This window comes from Scyliorhinus torazame, chromosome 22 (genome assembly GCF_047496885.1).
Source record: "Scyliorhinus torazame isolate Kashiwa2021f chromosome 22, sScyTor2.1, whole genome shotgun sequence".
Classification (NCBI taxonomy): domain Eukaryota; kingdom Metazoa; phylum Chordata; class Chondrichthyes; order Carcharhiniformes; family Scyliorhinidae; genus Scyliorhinus; species Scyliorhinus torazame.
The window spans coordinates 112,218,570-112,233,798 of NC_092728.1; the positions used below are offsets into that span (position 1 = coordinate 112,218,570).

At 54.1% G+C, this 15,229-nt stretch overlaps 1 protein-coding gene across 1 annotated transcript in view; it reads left to right on the plus strand.

The window, feature by feature from the left end:
* The first annotated feature begins 10,812 nt into the window (after window positions 1-10,812).
* sardh (sarcosine dehydrogenase) overlaps window positions 10,813-15,229 on the plus strand; it is a 170,475-nt gene continuing 166,058 nt past the window's right edge. Inside the window, exon 1 of the mRNA XM_072488950.1 lies at window positions 10,813-10,883. Within this exon, the coding sequence (XP_072345051.1) occupies window positions 10,864-10,883 (20 nt within the window). The 5' untranslated portion in view covers window positions 10,813-10,863. The remainder of the gene's footprint in view (window positions 10,884-15,229) is intronic.

Sequence of the window (15,229 nt, forward strand, 5' to 3'; positions counted from 1 at the left end):
GCCGCCCGTTTGATGCTGGTATCGGCAACGAGCTGCGCGAGTCACTCCAGTGTTATGCTGGCCCCCTGTAGGGTGCAGGATCGCTGATCCTGGGGGCCTGTTGACGCCGTCGTAAAACGCAACGGCATTTACGACGGCGTCAACACTTAGCCTCAGGATCAGAGAATCCCGCCCACCATTCTTTGTTTTACAGCTTTTGCCTCCGCATCGAAGTTTCCGTAATCACAGCTCTTATCTCCATTTCATAAAGCGGACGGAAACAATTTGCACTTTCCACATTTCAACTCTTCTTACTTCCAGAATCAGAGAATGGCATGTTATTGGCCCCTTGAACTTTCTGGTTGTTGTTAACAGATGCAGTGGCAGAATCACCACATGGTTCTCTATTCACCTTCCCCTTAATTTTTAAAAGGAATTGATGACTGATTATTTCGCCTCTTTTGCTATTTCCTCCACAATAGTCCTCAACACCGGCGCCCCGCAAGGCTGCGTACTTAGCCCCCTACTCTACTCCCTGTACACACACGACTGCGTGGCAAAACTTGGTTCCAACTCCATCTACAAGTTTGCTGACGATACGACCATAGTGGGCCGGATCTCGAATAACGACGAGTCCGAATACAGGAAGGAGACAGAGAACCTAGTGGTGTAGCGACAACAATCTCTCCCTCAATGCCAGCAAAACTAAAGAGCTGGTAATTGACTTCAGGAAGCAAAGTACTGTACACACCCCTGTCAGCATCAACGGGGCCGAGGTGGAGATGGTTAGCAGTTTCAAATTCCTAGGGATGCACATCTCCAAAAATCTGTCCTGGTCCACCCACATCGACGCTACCACCAAGAAAGCACAACAGCGCCTATACTTCCTCAGGAATCTAAGGAAATTCGGCATGTCCACATTGACTCTTACCAACTTTTACAGATGCACCATAGAGAGCATCCTATCGGGCTGCATCACAGCCTGGTATGGTAACTGCTCGGCCCAGGACCGCAAGAAACTTCAGAGAGTCGTGAACACCGCCCAGTCCATCACACAAACCTGCCTCCCATCTATTGACTCAATCTACACCTCCCGCTGCCTGGGGAAAGCAGGAAGCATAATCAAAGATCCCTCCCACCCGGCTTACTCCCTCTTCCAACTTCTTCCATCCGGCAGGAGATACAGAAGTCTGAGAACATGCACGAACAGACTCAAAAACAGCTTCTTCCCCACTGTCACCAGACTCCTAAATGACCCTCTTATGGACTGATTTCATTAACACTACACCCTGTATGCTTCATCCGATGCCGGTGCTTATGTAGTTACATTGTATATGTTGTGTTGCCCTATTATGTATTTTCTTTTATTCCCTTTTCTTCTCATGTACTTAATGATCTGTTGAGCTGCTCGCAGAAAAATACTTTTCACTGTACCTCGGTACCCGTGACAATAAACAAATCCAATCCAATCCAATTTACCTCGAAGAGGCACTGTGGACCTTTAAAAGGATATGGGTTAACCAGCCATTTACTTTGTATCACTTCACAGTCCTCACTGTCTATGTTCTGATGAACTGATGCCACAGTATCATGTATATTTTCCTTCAAAGCAAGCATGATCTGGGAAATATTTGTACCTGAAGGGAATGGCAATGGGTTTACCTAAAGAGGTGTAACAAATTACTTATAGAAAAGTCCAAGTCACTTTCTTCTTCCAAATTCTTATCTTCTTTCCGAGCTTTGGAAGAATTACCCATTTGTTCAAGATCAGTTAAAGAAGAGTCTACTCGGAAACAGCTGTTCATCATTTCATAATCAGACCTGTTATGGGTGAGGCATTTTCCGAACCCCAAAATGTATCATGGAGTTCAACCAACCTCTCACTTTAATGGATTTGTTGCTTTTCCGAGCACACGGCTTTTTCCCTAGGTGTGGGATTACAATTAGGGACACGTGGGTTTTCTTAAACACAAAACACCGTTTATTCCATGAACTCAACTTAACCTCTTGAATAAACATTGGATCTCTTAACACCCCTTACTTCAAAGATAACTCTGAAAATATTGCAACAGTAAATAACTCCTTCTTAAAATGTTCCTTTAAACAGTGTCACATCAGGTTAAAGTGTACATATATATTTTTTTTTTCTGTAGAATGGCAGAGATATATTAGCTTGGTTGATTTCAGCTCCAGCACCTTGCTATCTTCCTGCAGCTCTCTGGCCACAGACAAACACAACCTGTTTTTTCCAACTGCAAAAATAAACTACAAAATGGCTGACCTGACTTCAGCTCCACCCACTCTCTGACATCACTGTTGTATTAAAGGTACATTGCTTAAACATCCATGTCTTAAAGGTACCCTCACATGACACCTCCCCCCAAGAAAAATAAAAACCCCCATCAACTTCAAGATGGTTTCATTTTTTACTTTTGCACCATCCACTAAGAAATGTACACAATAAATATACACCTTTTCGTTTTGTTAAAAAAAAACATGCAAACAGGTATAATAATATAGTCCATTTTTCTTTGTTCTTCTTCCTCCAACCAAAATCCTTCTCGATTGACAGTCTCTTTGCACAAAGTCTCTGCACGATCCATCCATTCCTCCACTCCTCGGCAATTCTCTTTGGACTCAGATACTCTCGTTCAATCTGACCATAGAGTCCCTTGCAATTCTCCAATACAGGAGCATTGGTGATCACAGCTTTCAGGCAGTCAAATGCCTGTTGAAAGTCCGCTGTCCATTGACATTTTTTAGGTTTCTTTAGCAATTCCATCAATGGAATAATCACGCCACAAAACCTTTGCACAACTGTTCGATCAAATTCATTCATGCTAGGAGATCGCATTATTTCCCTTCGTCTAGAGGGTATCGGAAACTCCACAAGGAAAGTGATTCGGGCTTCTCCAAATTCACTTTCGGCTAGGTTCATCACCAAACCCGCCTCCTGAAGTCGATTGAAGAACTCCATACAATGTTTTAAATGTTCTATCTATGCCTGGAAGTTGGAAATAAAAGCAGATTGTCCCAATTTCTCAATGCAATCCCTCAAACGTGGGATAGGAGAAGAGTCCGTTCTTGTAACTGCATTCACCTTTCGATAGTCCACACACAACCGTTGGGTACCGTCTGGTTTAGGTACCATCACTATGGGTGAGCTCCATTGGCTGCAACCCATTTCAATTATGCCATTCTTCAGCATACTTTCAATCTCTGTTAACCTGTGCCAATTTTAAAGGATTAAGTCTATATGGAGGTTGTTTGATAGGAACAGCATTTCCCACATCCACATCATGTATAGCCATTTTAGTACTTCCCAATTTATCTCTACAAACTTGCCAATGTGATATCAATAACTCTTTCAGGTCAGTTTGTTTTTCCTCTGGAAGGTAACTTAACAATTCATCCCAATTTTTAAGAACATCCTCATTTTCCAATTTAATTTGAGGTATGTCAAATTCACAGACATCTGGATTTGGTTCGTCACTTTGAGTTAGAATCATTAAAAGCTCCTTTTTCTCTCCTTCCCTTTCAAAGTACCTTTTAAGCATATTCACATGACACACTCGGTGAGTCTTCCTTCTATCTGGTGTTTTTACCACATAATTCACCTCACTTAAATTCCTTTCAATCTGATACGATCCACAAAACCTAGCTTTTAAAGGCTCACCTACCACTGATAACAACACTAAAACTTTATCCCCACTGGCAAAACTACGAACTTTGGATTTCTTGTCCGCTACCTGTTTCATCACATTTTGTGCAACTTTCAAATGTTGTCTAGCCAACTCACCAGCTCTATTTAATAGTTCCCTAAAATTTGACACGTAATCCAATAGTGTAATTTCCGATTTCTCACCCACCAATTTTTCCTTATTCAATTTAAGTGCGGTCACTGTCCGTTTGGGGGTAGGTTGGTGTTTTTTGTGGGAGTTGGTAAACTGGTCTTGTCAATTCTACAACCTACTCGGTTGAGCCAACACCCCACCTCCCTGATATTCTGGACCCCAGTTGTAACCAATTATTTTGCCGAGTCTGTTTGGGCGATTGGATGGGTTTAATGCTGGTGTTGAAGACTGGAACCAGGACAGCATGGTGGCGCAGTGGTTAGCACTGCTATCTCACGGCACGGAGGACCTGGGTTCGATCCCGGCCCCAGGTCACTGTCCGTTTGGGGGGAGGTTGGCGTTTGGGAGAGGAATCAAGTGTTGGGTATTTTTTTTGGCCGGGGGGGGGGGGGGGGGGGGGGGGGTTGGGGGAAGAGGTTTGGGGTTTTTTGTTTTTTGTGGGCTTTTGGGAGAGTTGAGTTTTGGGTTTTTTTTGGATGGGTTTAGAAGTTTCTGTGGTTTTGGGGGGGGGGTTTCGGGGGGGGGGGGGGATTTTGATTTCTTTGAAGGGGGTTGGTTTTTTTTGGGGTGTCGGGGTGTCTCGTGGGGGGGGTCGGGGTGGTCTGGTGGTGGGGGGGGGCGGGGGCGTTCGGGGGGGGGGCGGGGTTTAAGTTTTGTTAGGGTGTTGGTATGTTTGCGGTTGGGGTTTGAGGGGTTAGGTTTGGTTTTTGGGGGGGTTGGGGGTTTATTGTGTGTTTTAGTTTTGTTGGGGGGTTGGTATGTTTGCGGTTTTGGGTTTTTATGGGTTTGGGCTTTGGCATGTTTGGGGGTTGGGAGTTTTGGAGTTTGGGGGGTTGGGATTTTAGTGGTTTTGGGTGGTTGGGTTTTTGTGGGTTTGAGATTTAGGGGGGGGGGTTGAGGTTTATGGGTATTTTGGGGGGTTTGGGGTTGGTTTTTTGGGGGGGGTTGGGCTTGCGCTTTTGCGGGGTTGGGGTTTTCTGGGGAGATTATTTTTTTTGAGGATGTTGGTTTTTTTTTTTGAAGTTGGTGGTTTTTTTGGGGGGGAATGGGTTTTTGAGGTTTTGAAGTTATTTTGGGGGGATTGGGGTTTTGGTTTTTTTGGGGATTGGGGTTTTGGTTTTTTGGGGGAAGGTTGAGGTTTTGTTTTTATTGGGGAGTAGGTTTTTTGGGGGTTAGGGGTTTCTGTGGTTTGGGGTTGTTTTTTTTGGAGGGTTGGGTTTTTTTGGGGGTTTAGCGTTTCTGGGGGGGTTGGGGTTTTGGGGGGGGGGGGGGTCTTTGGGACCCAACCCCCCCATACTTCTGGGAAGACCCCCCTCCCAACCAATAAATTCTGGTGGAGAGGAAACCCGAGACACTACACGTGTAGTGTCTCCCACCCGCCCTCCTCCTCTAACCTAATAATAAGACCCATTGGTCTGAGGTAAGTACCATATTATATTATTATTATATTATAAGCATTGTGCAGGTCAAGGTTCGGGGGTGGAGGAGCAGTCTCTGTCAGGGAGAGAACCTGAGAACATCTAAGACACTAAGAAGGTAAGTAAGTGATTTTTACTCATTTTTACTTTTATACCTTTTTCAAATTGTGTGTGTCGGGGGGAAACTGAAGTGACATCACAGAAAAGCTGTGACCTGAATGGCTGGTTGGGAATCTACACTAAATTAAAAAAATTAAGCATTGGTAACTAATTAAACATAATTACTTAATTATAATTTAGAGGGGTATCTAAGCCAGAGATCGGAGAGTACTATATTTAGCTTTCGCATTTCTATTAGAAATCTAGTGCTAGGAAACAGATAGTTGACAGTAACTTTGAAATTTAAAAAAATATATTTTTTAAAAAAAGACAAATTTTAATTTTAATTAATTGACGCAATGTCAGTTAGAGGGGTGCAGTGCTCTGACTGTGAGATGTGGCAGGTCCGGGAGGCTGGAAGCCTCCCGGATGGCTTCATCTGCAGAAAGTGCACCCAACTGGAGCTCCTCACAGACCGCATGGTTCGGTTGGAGCAGCAATTGGATGCACTTAGGGGCATGCAGGTGGCGGAAAGCATCATAGATCGCAGTTATCTAAATGTGGTCACACCCAAGGTGCAGGCAGAGAAATGGGTGACAACCAGAAAGGGCAGGCAGTCAGTGCAGGAATCCCGTGGTTGTCCCCCTCTCGAACAGATATACCCCTTTGGATACTGTCGGGGGGGATAGCCTATCAGGGGAAAACAGCAGCAGCCAGAGCAGTGGCACCACGGCTGGCTCTGATGTTCAGAAGGGAGGGTCAAAGCGCAGAAGAGCAATAGTCATAGGGGACTCTATAGTCAGGGGCACAGATAGGCGCTTCTGTGGACGTGAAAGAGACTCCAGGATGGTATGTTGCCTCCCTGGTGCCAGGGTCCAGGATGTCTCCGAACGGGTAGAGGGCATCCTGAAGGGGGAGGGCAAACAGGCAGAGGTCGTTGTACATATTGGTATTAACGACATAGGCAGGAAGGGGCATGAGGTCCTGCAGCAGGAGTTCAGGGAGCTAGGCAGAAAGTTAAAAGACAGGACCTCTAGGGTTGTAATCTCGGGATTACTCCCTGTGCCACGTGCCAGTGAGGCTAGAAATAGGAAGATAGAGCAGCTAAACACCTGGCGTAGGAGGGAGGGTTTCCATTATCTGGACCACTGGGAGCTCTTCCGGGGCAGGTGTGACCTATATAAGGACGGGTTGCATCTAAACCGGAGAGGCATAAATATCCTGGCCGCGAGGTTTGCTAGTGTCACACGGGAGGATTTAAACTAGTATGGCAGGGGGGTGGGCACGGGAGCAATAGGTCAGAAGGTGAGAGCATTGAGGGAGAACTAGGGAATAGGGACAGTGGGGCTCTGAGGCAGAGCAGACAGGGAGAAGTTGCTGAACACAGCGGGTCTGGTGGCCTGAAGTGCATATGTTTTAATGCAAGAAGTATTACGGGTAAGGCAGATGAACTTAGAGCTTGGATTAGTACTTGGAACTATGATGTTGTTGCCATTACAGATACCTGGTTGAGGGAAGGGCAGGATTGGCAGCTAAACATTCCAGGATTTAGATGTTTCAGGCGGGATAGAGGGGGATGGAAAAGGGGAGGCGGAGTTGCGCTATTGGTTCGGGAAAATATCACAGCTGTACTGCGGGAGGACACCTCAGAGGGCAGTGAGGCTATATGGGTAGAGATCAGGAATAAGAAGGGTGCAGTCACAATGTTGGGGGTTTACTACAGGCCTCCCAACAGCCAGCGGGAGATAGAGGAGCAGATAGGTAGACCGATTTTGGAAAAGAGTAAAAACAACAGGGTTGTGGTGATGGGAGACTTCAACTTCCCCAATATTGACTGGGACTCACTTAGTGCCAGGGGCTTAGACGGGGCGGAGTTTGTAAGGAGCATCCAGGAGTGCTTCTTAAAACAATATGTAGACAGTCCAACTAGGGAAGGGGCGGTACTGGACCTGGTATTGGGGAAAGAGCCCAGCCAGGTGGTAGATGTTTCAGTAGGGGAGCATTTCGGTAACAGTGACCACAATTCAGTAAGTTTTAAAGTACTGGTGGACAAGGATAAGAGTGGTCCTAGGATGAATGTGCTAAATTGGGGGAAGGCTAATTATAACAATATTAGGCGGGAACTGAAGAACATAGATTGGGGGCAGATGTTTGAGGGCAAATCAACATCTGACATGTGGGAGGCTTTCAAGTGTCAGTTGAAAGGAATTCAGGACCGGCATGTTCCTGTGAGGAAGAAGGATAAATACAGCAATTTTCGGGAACCTTGGATAACGAGAGATATTGTAGGCCTCGTCAAAAAGAAAAAGGAGGCATTTGTCAGGGCTAAAAGGCTGGGAACAGACGAAGCCTGCGTGGAATATAAGGAAAGTAGGAAGGAACTTAAGCAAGGAGTCAGGAGGGCTAGAAGGGGTCACGAAAAGTCATATGGCAAATAGGGTTAAGGAAAATCCCAAGGCTTTTTACACGTACATAAAAAGCAAGAGGGTAGCCAGGGAAAGGGTTGGCCCACTGAAGGATAGGCAAGGGAATCTATGTGTGGAGCCAGAGGAAATGGGCGAGGTACTAAATGAATACTTTGCATCAGTATTCACCAAAGAGAAGAAATTGGTAGATGTTGAGTCTGGAGAAGGGTGTGTAGATAGCCTGGGTCACATTGAGATCCAAAAAGACGAGGTGTTGGGTGTCTTAAAAAATATTAAGGTAGATAAGTCCCCAGGGCCTGATGGGATCTACCCCAGAATACTGAAGGAGGCTGGAGAGGAAATTGCTGAGGCCTTGACAGAAATCTTTGGATCCTCACTGTCTTCAGGGGATGTCCCGGAGGACTGGAGAATAGCCAATGTTGTTCCTCTGTTTAAGAAGGGTAGCAAGGATAATCCCGGGAACTACAGGCCGGTGAGCCTTACTTCAGTGGTAGGGAAATTACTGGAGAGAATTCTTCGAGACAGGATCTACTCCCATTTGGAAGCAAATGGACGTATTAGTGAGAGGCAGCACGGTTTTGTGAAGGAGAGGTCGTGTCTCACTAACTTGATAGAGTTTTGAGGAGGTCACTAAGATGATTGATGCAGGTAGGGCAGTGGATGTTGTCTATATGGACTTCAGTAAGGCCTTTGACAAGGTCCCTCATGGTAGACTAGTACAAAAGGTGAAGTCACACGGGATCAGGGGTGAGCTGGCAAGGTGGATACAGAACTGGCTAGGCCATAGAAGGCAGAGAGTAGCAATGGAAGGATGCTTTTCTAATTGGAGGGCTGTGACCAGTGGTGTTCCACAGGGATCAGTGCTGGGACCTTTGCTCTTTGTAGTATATATAAATGATTTGGAGGAAAATGTAACTGGTCTGATTAGTAAGTTTGCAGACGACACAAAGGTTGGTGGAATTGCAGATAGCGATGAGGACTGTCAGAGGATCCAGCAGGATTTAGATTGTTTGGAGACTTGGGCGGGGAGATGGCAGATGGTGTTTAATCCGGACAAATGTGAGGTAATGCATTTTGGAAGGTCTAATGCAGGTAGGGAATATACAGTGAATGGTAGAACCCTCAAGAGTATTGAAAGTCAAAGAGATCTAGGAGTACAGGTCCACAGGTCACTGAAAGGGGCAACACAGGTGGAGAAAGTAGTCAAGAAGGCATACGGCATGCTTGCCTTCATTGGCCGGGGCATTGAGTATAAGAATTGGCAAGTCATGTTGCAGCTGTATAGAGCCTTAGTTAGGCCACACTTGGAGTATAGTGTTCAATTCTGGTCGCCACACTACCAGAAGGATGTGGAGGCTTTAGAGAGGGTGCAGAAGAGATTTACCAGAATGTTGCCTGGTATGGAGGGCATTAGCTATGAGGAGCGGTTGAATAAACTCGGTTTGTTCTCACTGGAACGAAGGAGGTTGAGGGGAGACCTGATAGAGGTCTACAAAATTATGAGGGGCATTAGACAGAGTGGATAGTCAGAGGCTTTTCCCCAGGGTAGAGGGGTCAATTACTAGGGGGCATAGGTTTAAGGTGAGAGGGGCAAGGTTTAGAGTAGATGTACGAGGCAAGTTTTTTACGCAGAGGGTAGTGGGTGCCTGGAACTCGCTACCGGAGGAGGTAGTGGAAGCAGGGACGATAGTGACATTTAAGGGGCATCTTGACAAATACATGAATAGGATGGGAATAGAGGGATACGGACCCAGGAAGTGTAGAAGATTGTAGTTTAGTCGGGCAGCATGGTCGGCACGGGCTTGGAGGGCCGAAGGGCCTGTTCCTGTGCTGTACATTTCTTTGTTCTTGGTATTCGGCCATAGAATCTCAGACCACGCCCCGCACTGGGTGGAACTGGAGTTGGGAGAGGAGGGACCAACGTCCATTGTGGCGTTTGGATGTGGGATTACTGGCAGATGAGGGTGTGCGTGAGGGGGTGCATTAAAAGGTATTTGGAGGCAACGACAACGGGGAGTGCAGGTGGGGGTAGTATGGGAGGCGTTGGAGGCGGTGGTCAGTGGAGAGTTAATCTCCATCAGGGCTCACAGGGAGAAGAGAGGGCAGGGAAAGGGAGACGTTAGTGGGGGAGATTTTAAGGTTGGACAGGAGATATGCAGAGGCCCCTGAAGAGGGACTACTCTGGGAGAGGCGAAGTCTCCAGACGGAGTTCGACCTGTTGACCATGGGGAAGGCAGAGGCACAGTGGAGGAAGGCACAAGGGGCGACGTACGAGTATGGGGAGAAGGCGAGCCGGATGCTGGCACATCAGCTCCGCAAGAGGATGGCAGCGAGGGAGATAGGTGGAGTCAAGGAGCATCGGGTGTCGCTGTATGCAGACGACCTGTTGCTTTACGAGGGGTTGGAGGTTGGTTTTTTTTTGTGGGGCTTGGGGGTTGGTTTTTTGGGGGGTTGGGGTTTGTTTTTGGGGGGGTTGTGGGTTTGGATTTTTTGGGGGGTTTGGGGGTGGGGTTTGTTTTTTGGGGGCGTGTTTTTTGGGGGGGTTGTGGTTTTTTGGGGGGGGGTGGAGGTTTATTTTAGGGGGGGTTGTGTTTTTTTGGGGGGGATTAGGGTTTATTTGGGGTTGGTTTTTTTGGGGGTTGGAGGTTGTTTTTTGGGGGTGTTGGTTTTTTTTGTGGGGTTGACTTGGGGTTTTTGGGAGGTTGAGTTTTTTTGGTGGGTTGGGGTTTTTTGGGGGTTGGCTTTTTGGGGGGGGTTGTGGGTGGTTTTATGGTTTTTATTTTGGGGTGGGGGTTTTTTTTTTGGGGGGGGGGTGAGGTTTTTGGAGTGTGGGTTTGGGATGGTTGGGGTTTTTTTTGTGAGGGGTTGGGGCTTTTGGGGGGGGGGGTTGGGGTTTTCTTGGTGGTTGGGTTGTTTTTGGGAGGGGTTGGGTGTTTGGGGGTTGAGGTTTTTTTTTGGGGGGGGGGGATGTTGGGTATCTTTTTTTGGGGGGGTCGGTTTTTTCGGTGGGGGGGGACGGTATTTTATTGGGCGGGGGTCCCCCTCGGGGCGGGTTGGTTCCTCTCGCTGACGTGGCTGACGGAGTTGATGCCGAGACCGAGACGGAGGTGAGTCCCGGGGGGGGGGGGGGGGGGGAAGAGAAAGAGAGACGGGGGGGGGGAAGAGAGACCGGGGGGGGGGGGGGGAAGAGAGACGGGGGGGGGGGGGGGGAAAGAGAGACGGGGGGGGGGGGGAAGAGAGACGGGGGGGGGGGGGGGAAGAGAGACGGGGGGGGGGGGGGGAAGAGAGAAAGAGACGGGGGGGGGGGGGGGGAAGAGAGAAAGAGACGGGGGGGGAGAAGAGAGACGGGGGGGGGAAAGAGAGACGGGGGGGGGGGGGGAAGAGAGGGAGGGGGGAAGAGAGGGGGGGGGGAAGAGAGGGGGGGGAGGAGGGAAGAGAGGGGGGGGTGGGAAGAGAGGGGGGGGTGGGAAGAGAGGGGGGGGTGGGAAGAGAGGGGGGAGGAGGGAAGAGAGGGGGGGGAGGGAAGAGAGGGGGGGGAGGGAAGAGAGGGGGGGAGGGAAGAGAGGGGGGGGGAGGAGGGAAGAGAGGGGGGGGAAGAGAGGAGGGGAGGAGGGAAGGGGGGAGGAGGAAGAGAGTGGGGGAGGGAAGAGAGGGGGGGAGGGAAGAGAGGGGGGAGGAGGGAGGGAAGAGAGGGGGGAGGAGGGAGGGAAGAGAGGGGGGAGGAGGGAAGAGAGGGGGGAGGAGGGAAGAGAGGGGGGAGGAGGGAAGAGAGGGGGAGGAGGGAAGAGAGGGGGAGGAGGGAAGAGAGGGGGAGGAGGGAAGAGAGGGGGGAGGAGGGAAGAGAGAAGAGAGGGGGGGGGAGGGAAGAGAGGGGGGGGGGGAGAGAGGGGGGGAGAGAGGGGGGGGGAGAGGGGGGGGGAGAGGGGGGGGGAGGGAAGAGAGGGGGGGGAGGGAAGAGAGGGGGGAGGGAAGAGAGAGGGGGGGGGGAGAGAGAGGGGGGGGGAGAGAGGGGGGGGGAAGAGAGGGGGGGGGGAAGAGAGGGGGGGGGGAAGAGAGGGGGGGGGGGGAAGAGGGGAGGAGGGAAGAGGGGGGGAAGAGAGAGGGGGGAAGAGAGAGGGGGGGGGAAGAGAGGGGGGGGGGAAGAGAGGGGGGCGGAGGAGGAAAGAGAGGGGGGGAGGAAAGAGAGGGGGGGAGGCGGGGGAGGAGGGAAGAGAGGGGGGGAGGAGGGAAGAGAGGGGGGGGAGGAGGGAAGAGAGGGGGGGGAGGAGGGAAGAGAGGGGGGGGAGGAGGGAAGAGAGGGGGGGGAGGAGGGAAGAGAGGGGGGGGGAAGGGAAGAGAGGGGGGGGGAAGGGAAGAGAGGGGGGGGAGGGAAGAGAGGGGGGGGGAGAGGGGGGGGAGGGGGGGGGAGAAGAGAGGGGGGGGGAAGAGAGGGGGGGGAAGAGAGGGGGGGGGAAGAGAGGGGGGGGGGGAAGAGAGAGGGGGGGAAGAGAGAGGGGGGGGAAGAGAGAGGGGGGGGAAGAGAGGGGGTGGAGGAAAGAGAGGGTGGGAGGCGGGGGGAGGAGGGAAGAGAGGGGGGGAGGAGGGAAGAGAGGGGGGGGAGGAGGAAGAGAGGGGGGGGGAGGGAAGAGAGGGGGGGAGGGAAGAGAGGGGGGAGGAGGGAGGGAAGAGAGGGGGGAGGAGGGAAGAGAGGGGGGAGGAGGGAAGAGAGGGGGGAGGAGGGAAGAGAGGGGGAGGAGGGAAGAGAGGGGGGAGGAGGGAAGAGAGAAGAGAGGGGGGGGAGGGAAGAGAGGGGGGGGGGGAGAGAGGGGGGGAGAGAGGGGGGGGGAGAGGGGGGGGGAGAGGGGGGGGGGAGGAAGAGAGGGGGGGGGAGGGAAGAGAGGGGGGAGGGAAGAGAGAGGGGGGGGGAGAGAGGGGGGGGGGGAAGAGAGGGGGGGGGGAAGAGAGGGGGGGGGAAGAGAGGGGGGGGGGGAAGAGAGGGGGGGGGGGGGAAGAGAGGGGGGGGGGGAAGAGGGGAGGAGGGAAGAGGGGGGGAAGAGAGAGGGGGGAAGAGAGAGGGGGGGGAAGAGAGGGGGGGGGGAAGAGAGGGGGGGGGGAAGAGAGGGGGGCGGAGGAGGAAAGAGAGGGGGGGAGGAAAGAGAGGGGGGGAGGCGGGGGGAGGAGGGAAGAGAGGGGGGGAGGAGGGAAGAGAGGGGGGGGAGGAGGGAAGAGAGGGGGGGGAGGAGGGAAGAGAGGGGGGGGAGGAGGGAAGAGAGGGGGGGGGAAGGGAAGAGAGGGGGGGGAGGGAAGAGAGGGGGGGGGAGAGGGGGGGGAGGGGGGGGGGGGAGAAGAGAGGGGGGGGGGAAGAGAGGGGGGGGGGAAGAGAGGGGGGGGGGGAAGAGAGAGGGGGGGAAGAGAGAGGGGGGGGAAGAGAGAGGGGGGGGAAGAGAGGGGGTGGAGGAAAGAGAGGGTGGAGGCGGGGGAGGAGGGAAGAGAGGGGGGGAGGAGGGAAGAGAGGGGGGGAGGAGGGAAGAGAGGGGGGGGGAAGGAAGAGAGGGGGGGGGGAAGGGAAGAGAGGGGGGGGGAAGGGAAGAGAGGGGGGGGGAGGGAAGAGAGGGGGGGGGAGGGAAGAGAGGGGGGGGGGGGAGGGAAGAGAGGGGGGGGAGGGAAGAGAGGGGGGGAGGGGGGGGGGGGGAGAAGAGAGGGGGGGGAGAAGAGAGGGGGGGGAAGAGAGGGGGGGGGAAGAGAGGGGGGGGGGGGGAAGAGAGGGGGGGGGGAAGAGAGGGGGGGGGGAAGAGAGGGGGGGGAAGAGAGGGGGGGGAAGAGAGGGGGGGGGGAAGAGAGGGGGGGGGAAGAGAGAGGGGGGGAAGAGAGGGGGGGGGGAAGAGAGAGGGGGGGGAAGAGAGAGGGGGGGGGAAGAGAGGGGGGGGGGAAGAGAGGGGGGCGGAGGAGGAAAGAGAGGGGGGGAGGGAAGAGAGGGGTGGAGGAAAGAGAGGGGGGGAGGCGGGGGGAGGAGGGAAGAGAGGGGGGGAGGAGGGAAGAGAGGGGGGGGGGAAGGGAAGAGAGGGGGGGGGAGGGAAGAGAGGGGGGGGAGGGAAGAGAGGGGGGGGGGAGGGAAGAGAGGGGGGGGAGGGAAGAGAGGGGGGGGAGGGAAGAGAGGGGGGGGGAGGGAAGAGAGGGGGGGGGGAGGGAAGAGAGGGGGGGGAGGGAGGGAAGAGAGGGGGGGGGAGGGAAGAAGAGAGGGGGGGGGAGGGAAGAGAGGGGGGGGGAGGGAAGAGAGGGGGGGGGGGGAGGGAAGAGAGGGGGGGGAGGGAAGAGAGGGGGGGGAGGGAAGAGAGGGGGGGGGAGAAGAGAGGGGGGGGGAGAAGAGGGGGGGGGAGAAGAGAGAGGGGGGGAGAAGAGAGGGGGGGGAGAAGAGAGGGGGGGGGAAGAGAGGGGGGGGAAGAGAGGGGGTGGAGGAAAGAGAGGGGGGGAGGAAAGAGAGGGGGGGAGGCGGGGGAGGAGGGAAGAGAGGGGGGAGGAGGGAAGAGAGGGGGGGAGGAGGGAAGAGAGGGGGGGGGAAGGGAAGAGAGGGGGGGGGAGGGAAGAGAGGGGGGGGGAGGGAAGAGAGGGGGGGGGAGGGAAGAGAGGGGGGGGGAGGGAAGAGAGGGGGGGGAGGGAAGAGAGGGGGGGGAGGGAAGAGAGGGGGGGGAGGGAAGAGAGGGGGGGGGAGGGAAGAGAGGGGGGGGAGGGAAGAGAGGGGGGGGGGAGGGAAGAGAGGGGGGGGGAGGGAAGAGAGGGGGGGGGAGGAAGAGAGGGGGGGGGGAGGGAAGAGAGGGGGGGGGAGGGAAGAGAGGGGGGGGGAGGGAAGAGAGGGGGGGGAGGGAAGAGAGGGGGGGGGAGGGAGAAGAGAAGGGGGGGGGAGAAGAGAGGGGGGGGGAGAAGAGAGGGGGGGGGGAGAAGAGAGGGGGGGGGAGAAGAGAGGGGGGGGGAAGAGAGGGGGGGGGAAGAGAGGGGGGGGGAAGAGAGGGGGGGGGAAGAGAGGGGGTGGAGGAAAGAGAGGGGGGGAGGAAAGAGAGGGGGGGAGGCGGGGGGAGGAGGGAAGAGAGGGGGGGGAGGAGGGAAGAGAGGGGGGGAGGAGGGAAGAGAGGGGGGGGGAAGGGAAGAGAGGGGGGGGGGGGAGGGATGAGAGGGGGGGGAGGGAAGAGTGGGGGGGGGAGGGAAGAGAGGGGGGGGGAGGGAAGAGAGGGGGGGGAGGGAGAGAGAGGGGGGGGGAGGGAAGAGAGGGGGGGAGGGGGGGGAGAGTGAGGGGGGGAGAAGAGAGGGGGGGGAGTGAGGGGGGGGGAAGAGAGGGGGGGGGGAGAGAGAGGGGGGGTAGAGAGAGGGGGGGGGGGAAGAGAGAGGGGGGGGGAAGAGAGAGAGGGGGGGAAGAGAGGGGGGGTCGGAGGAGGAAGAGAGGGGTGGAGGAAAGAGAGGGGGGGAAGGCGGGGGAAGGAGG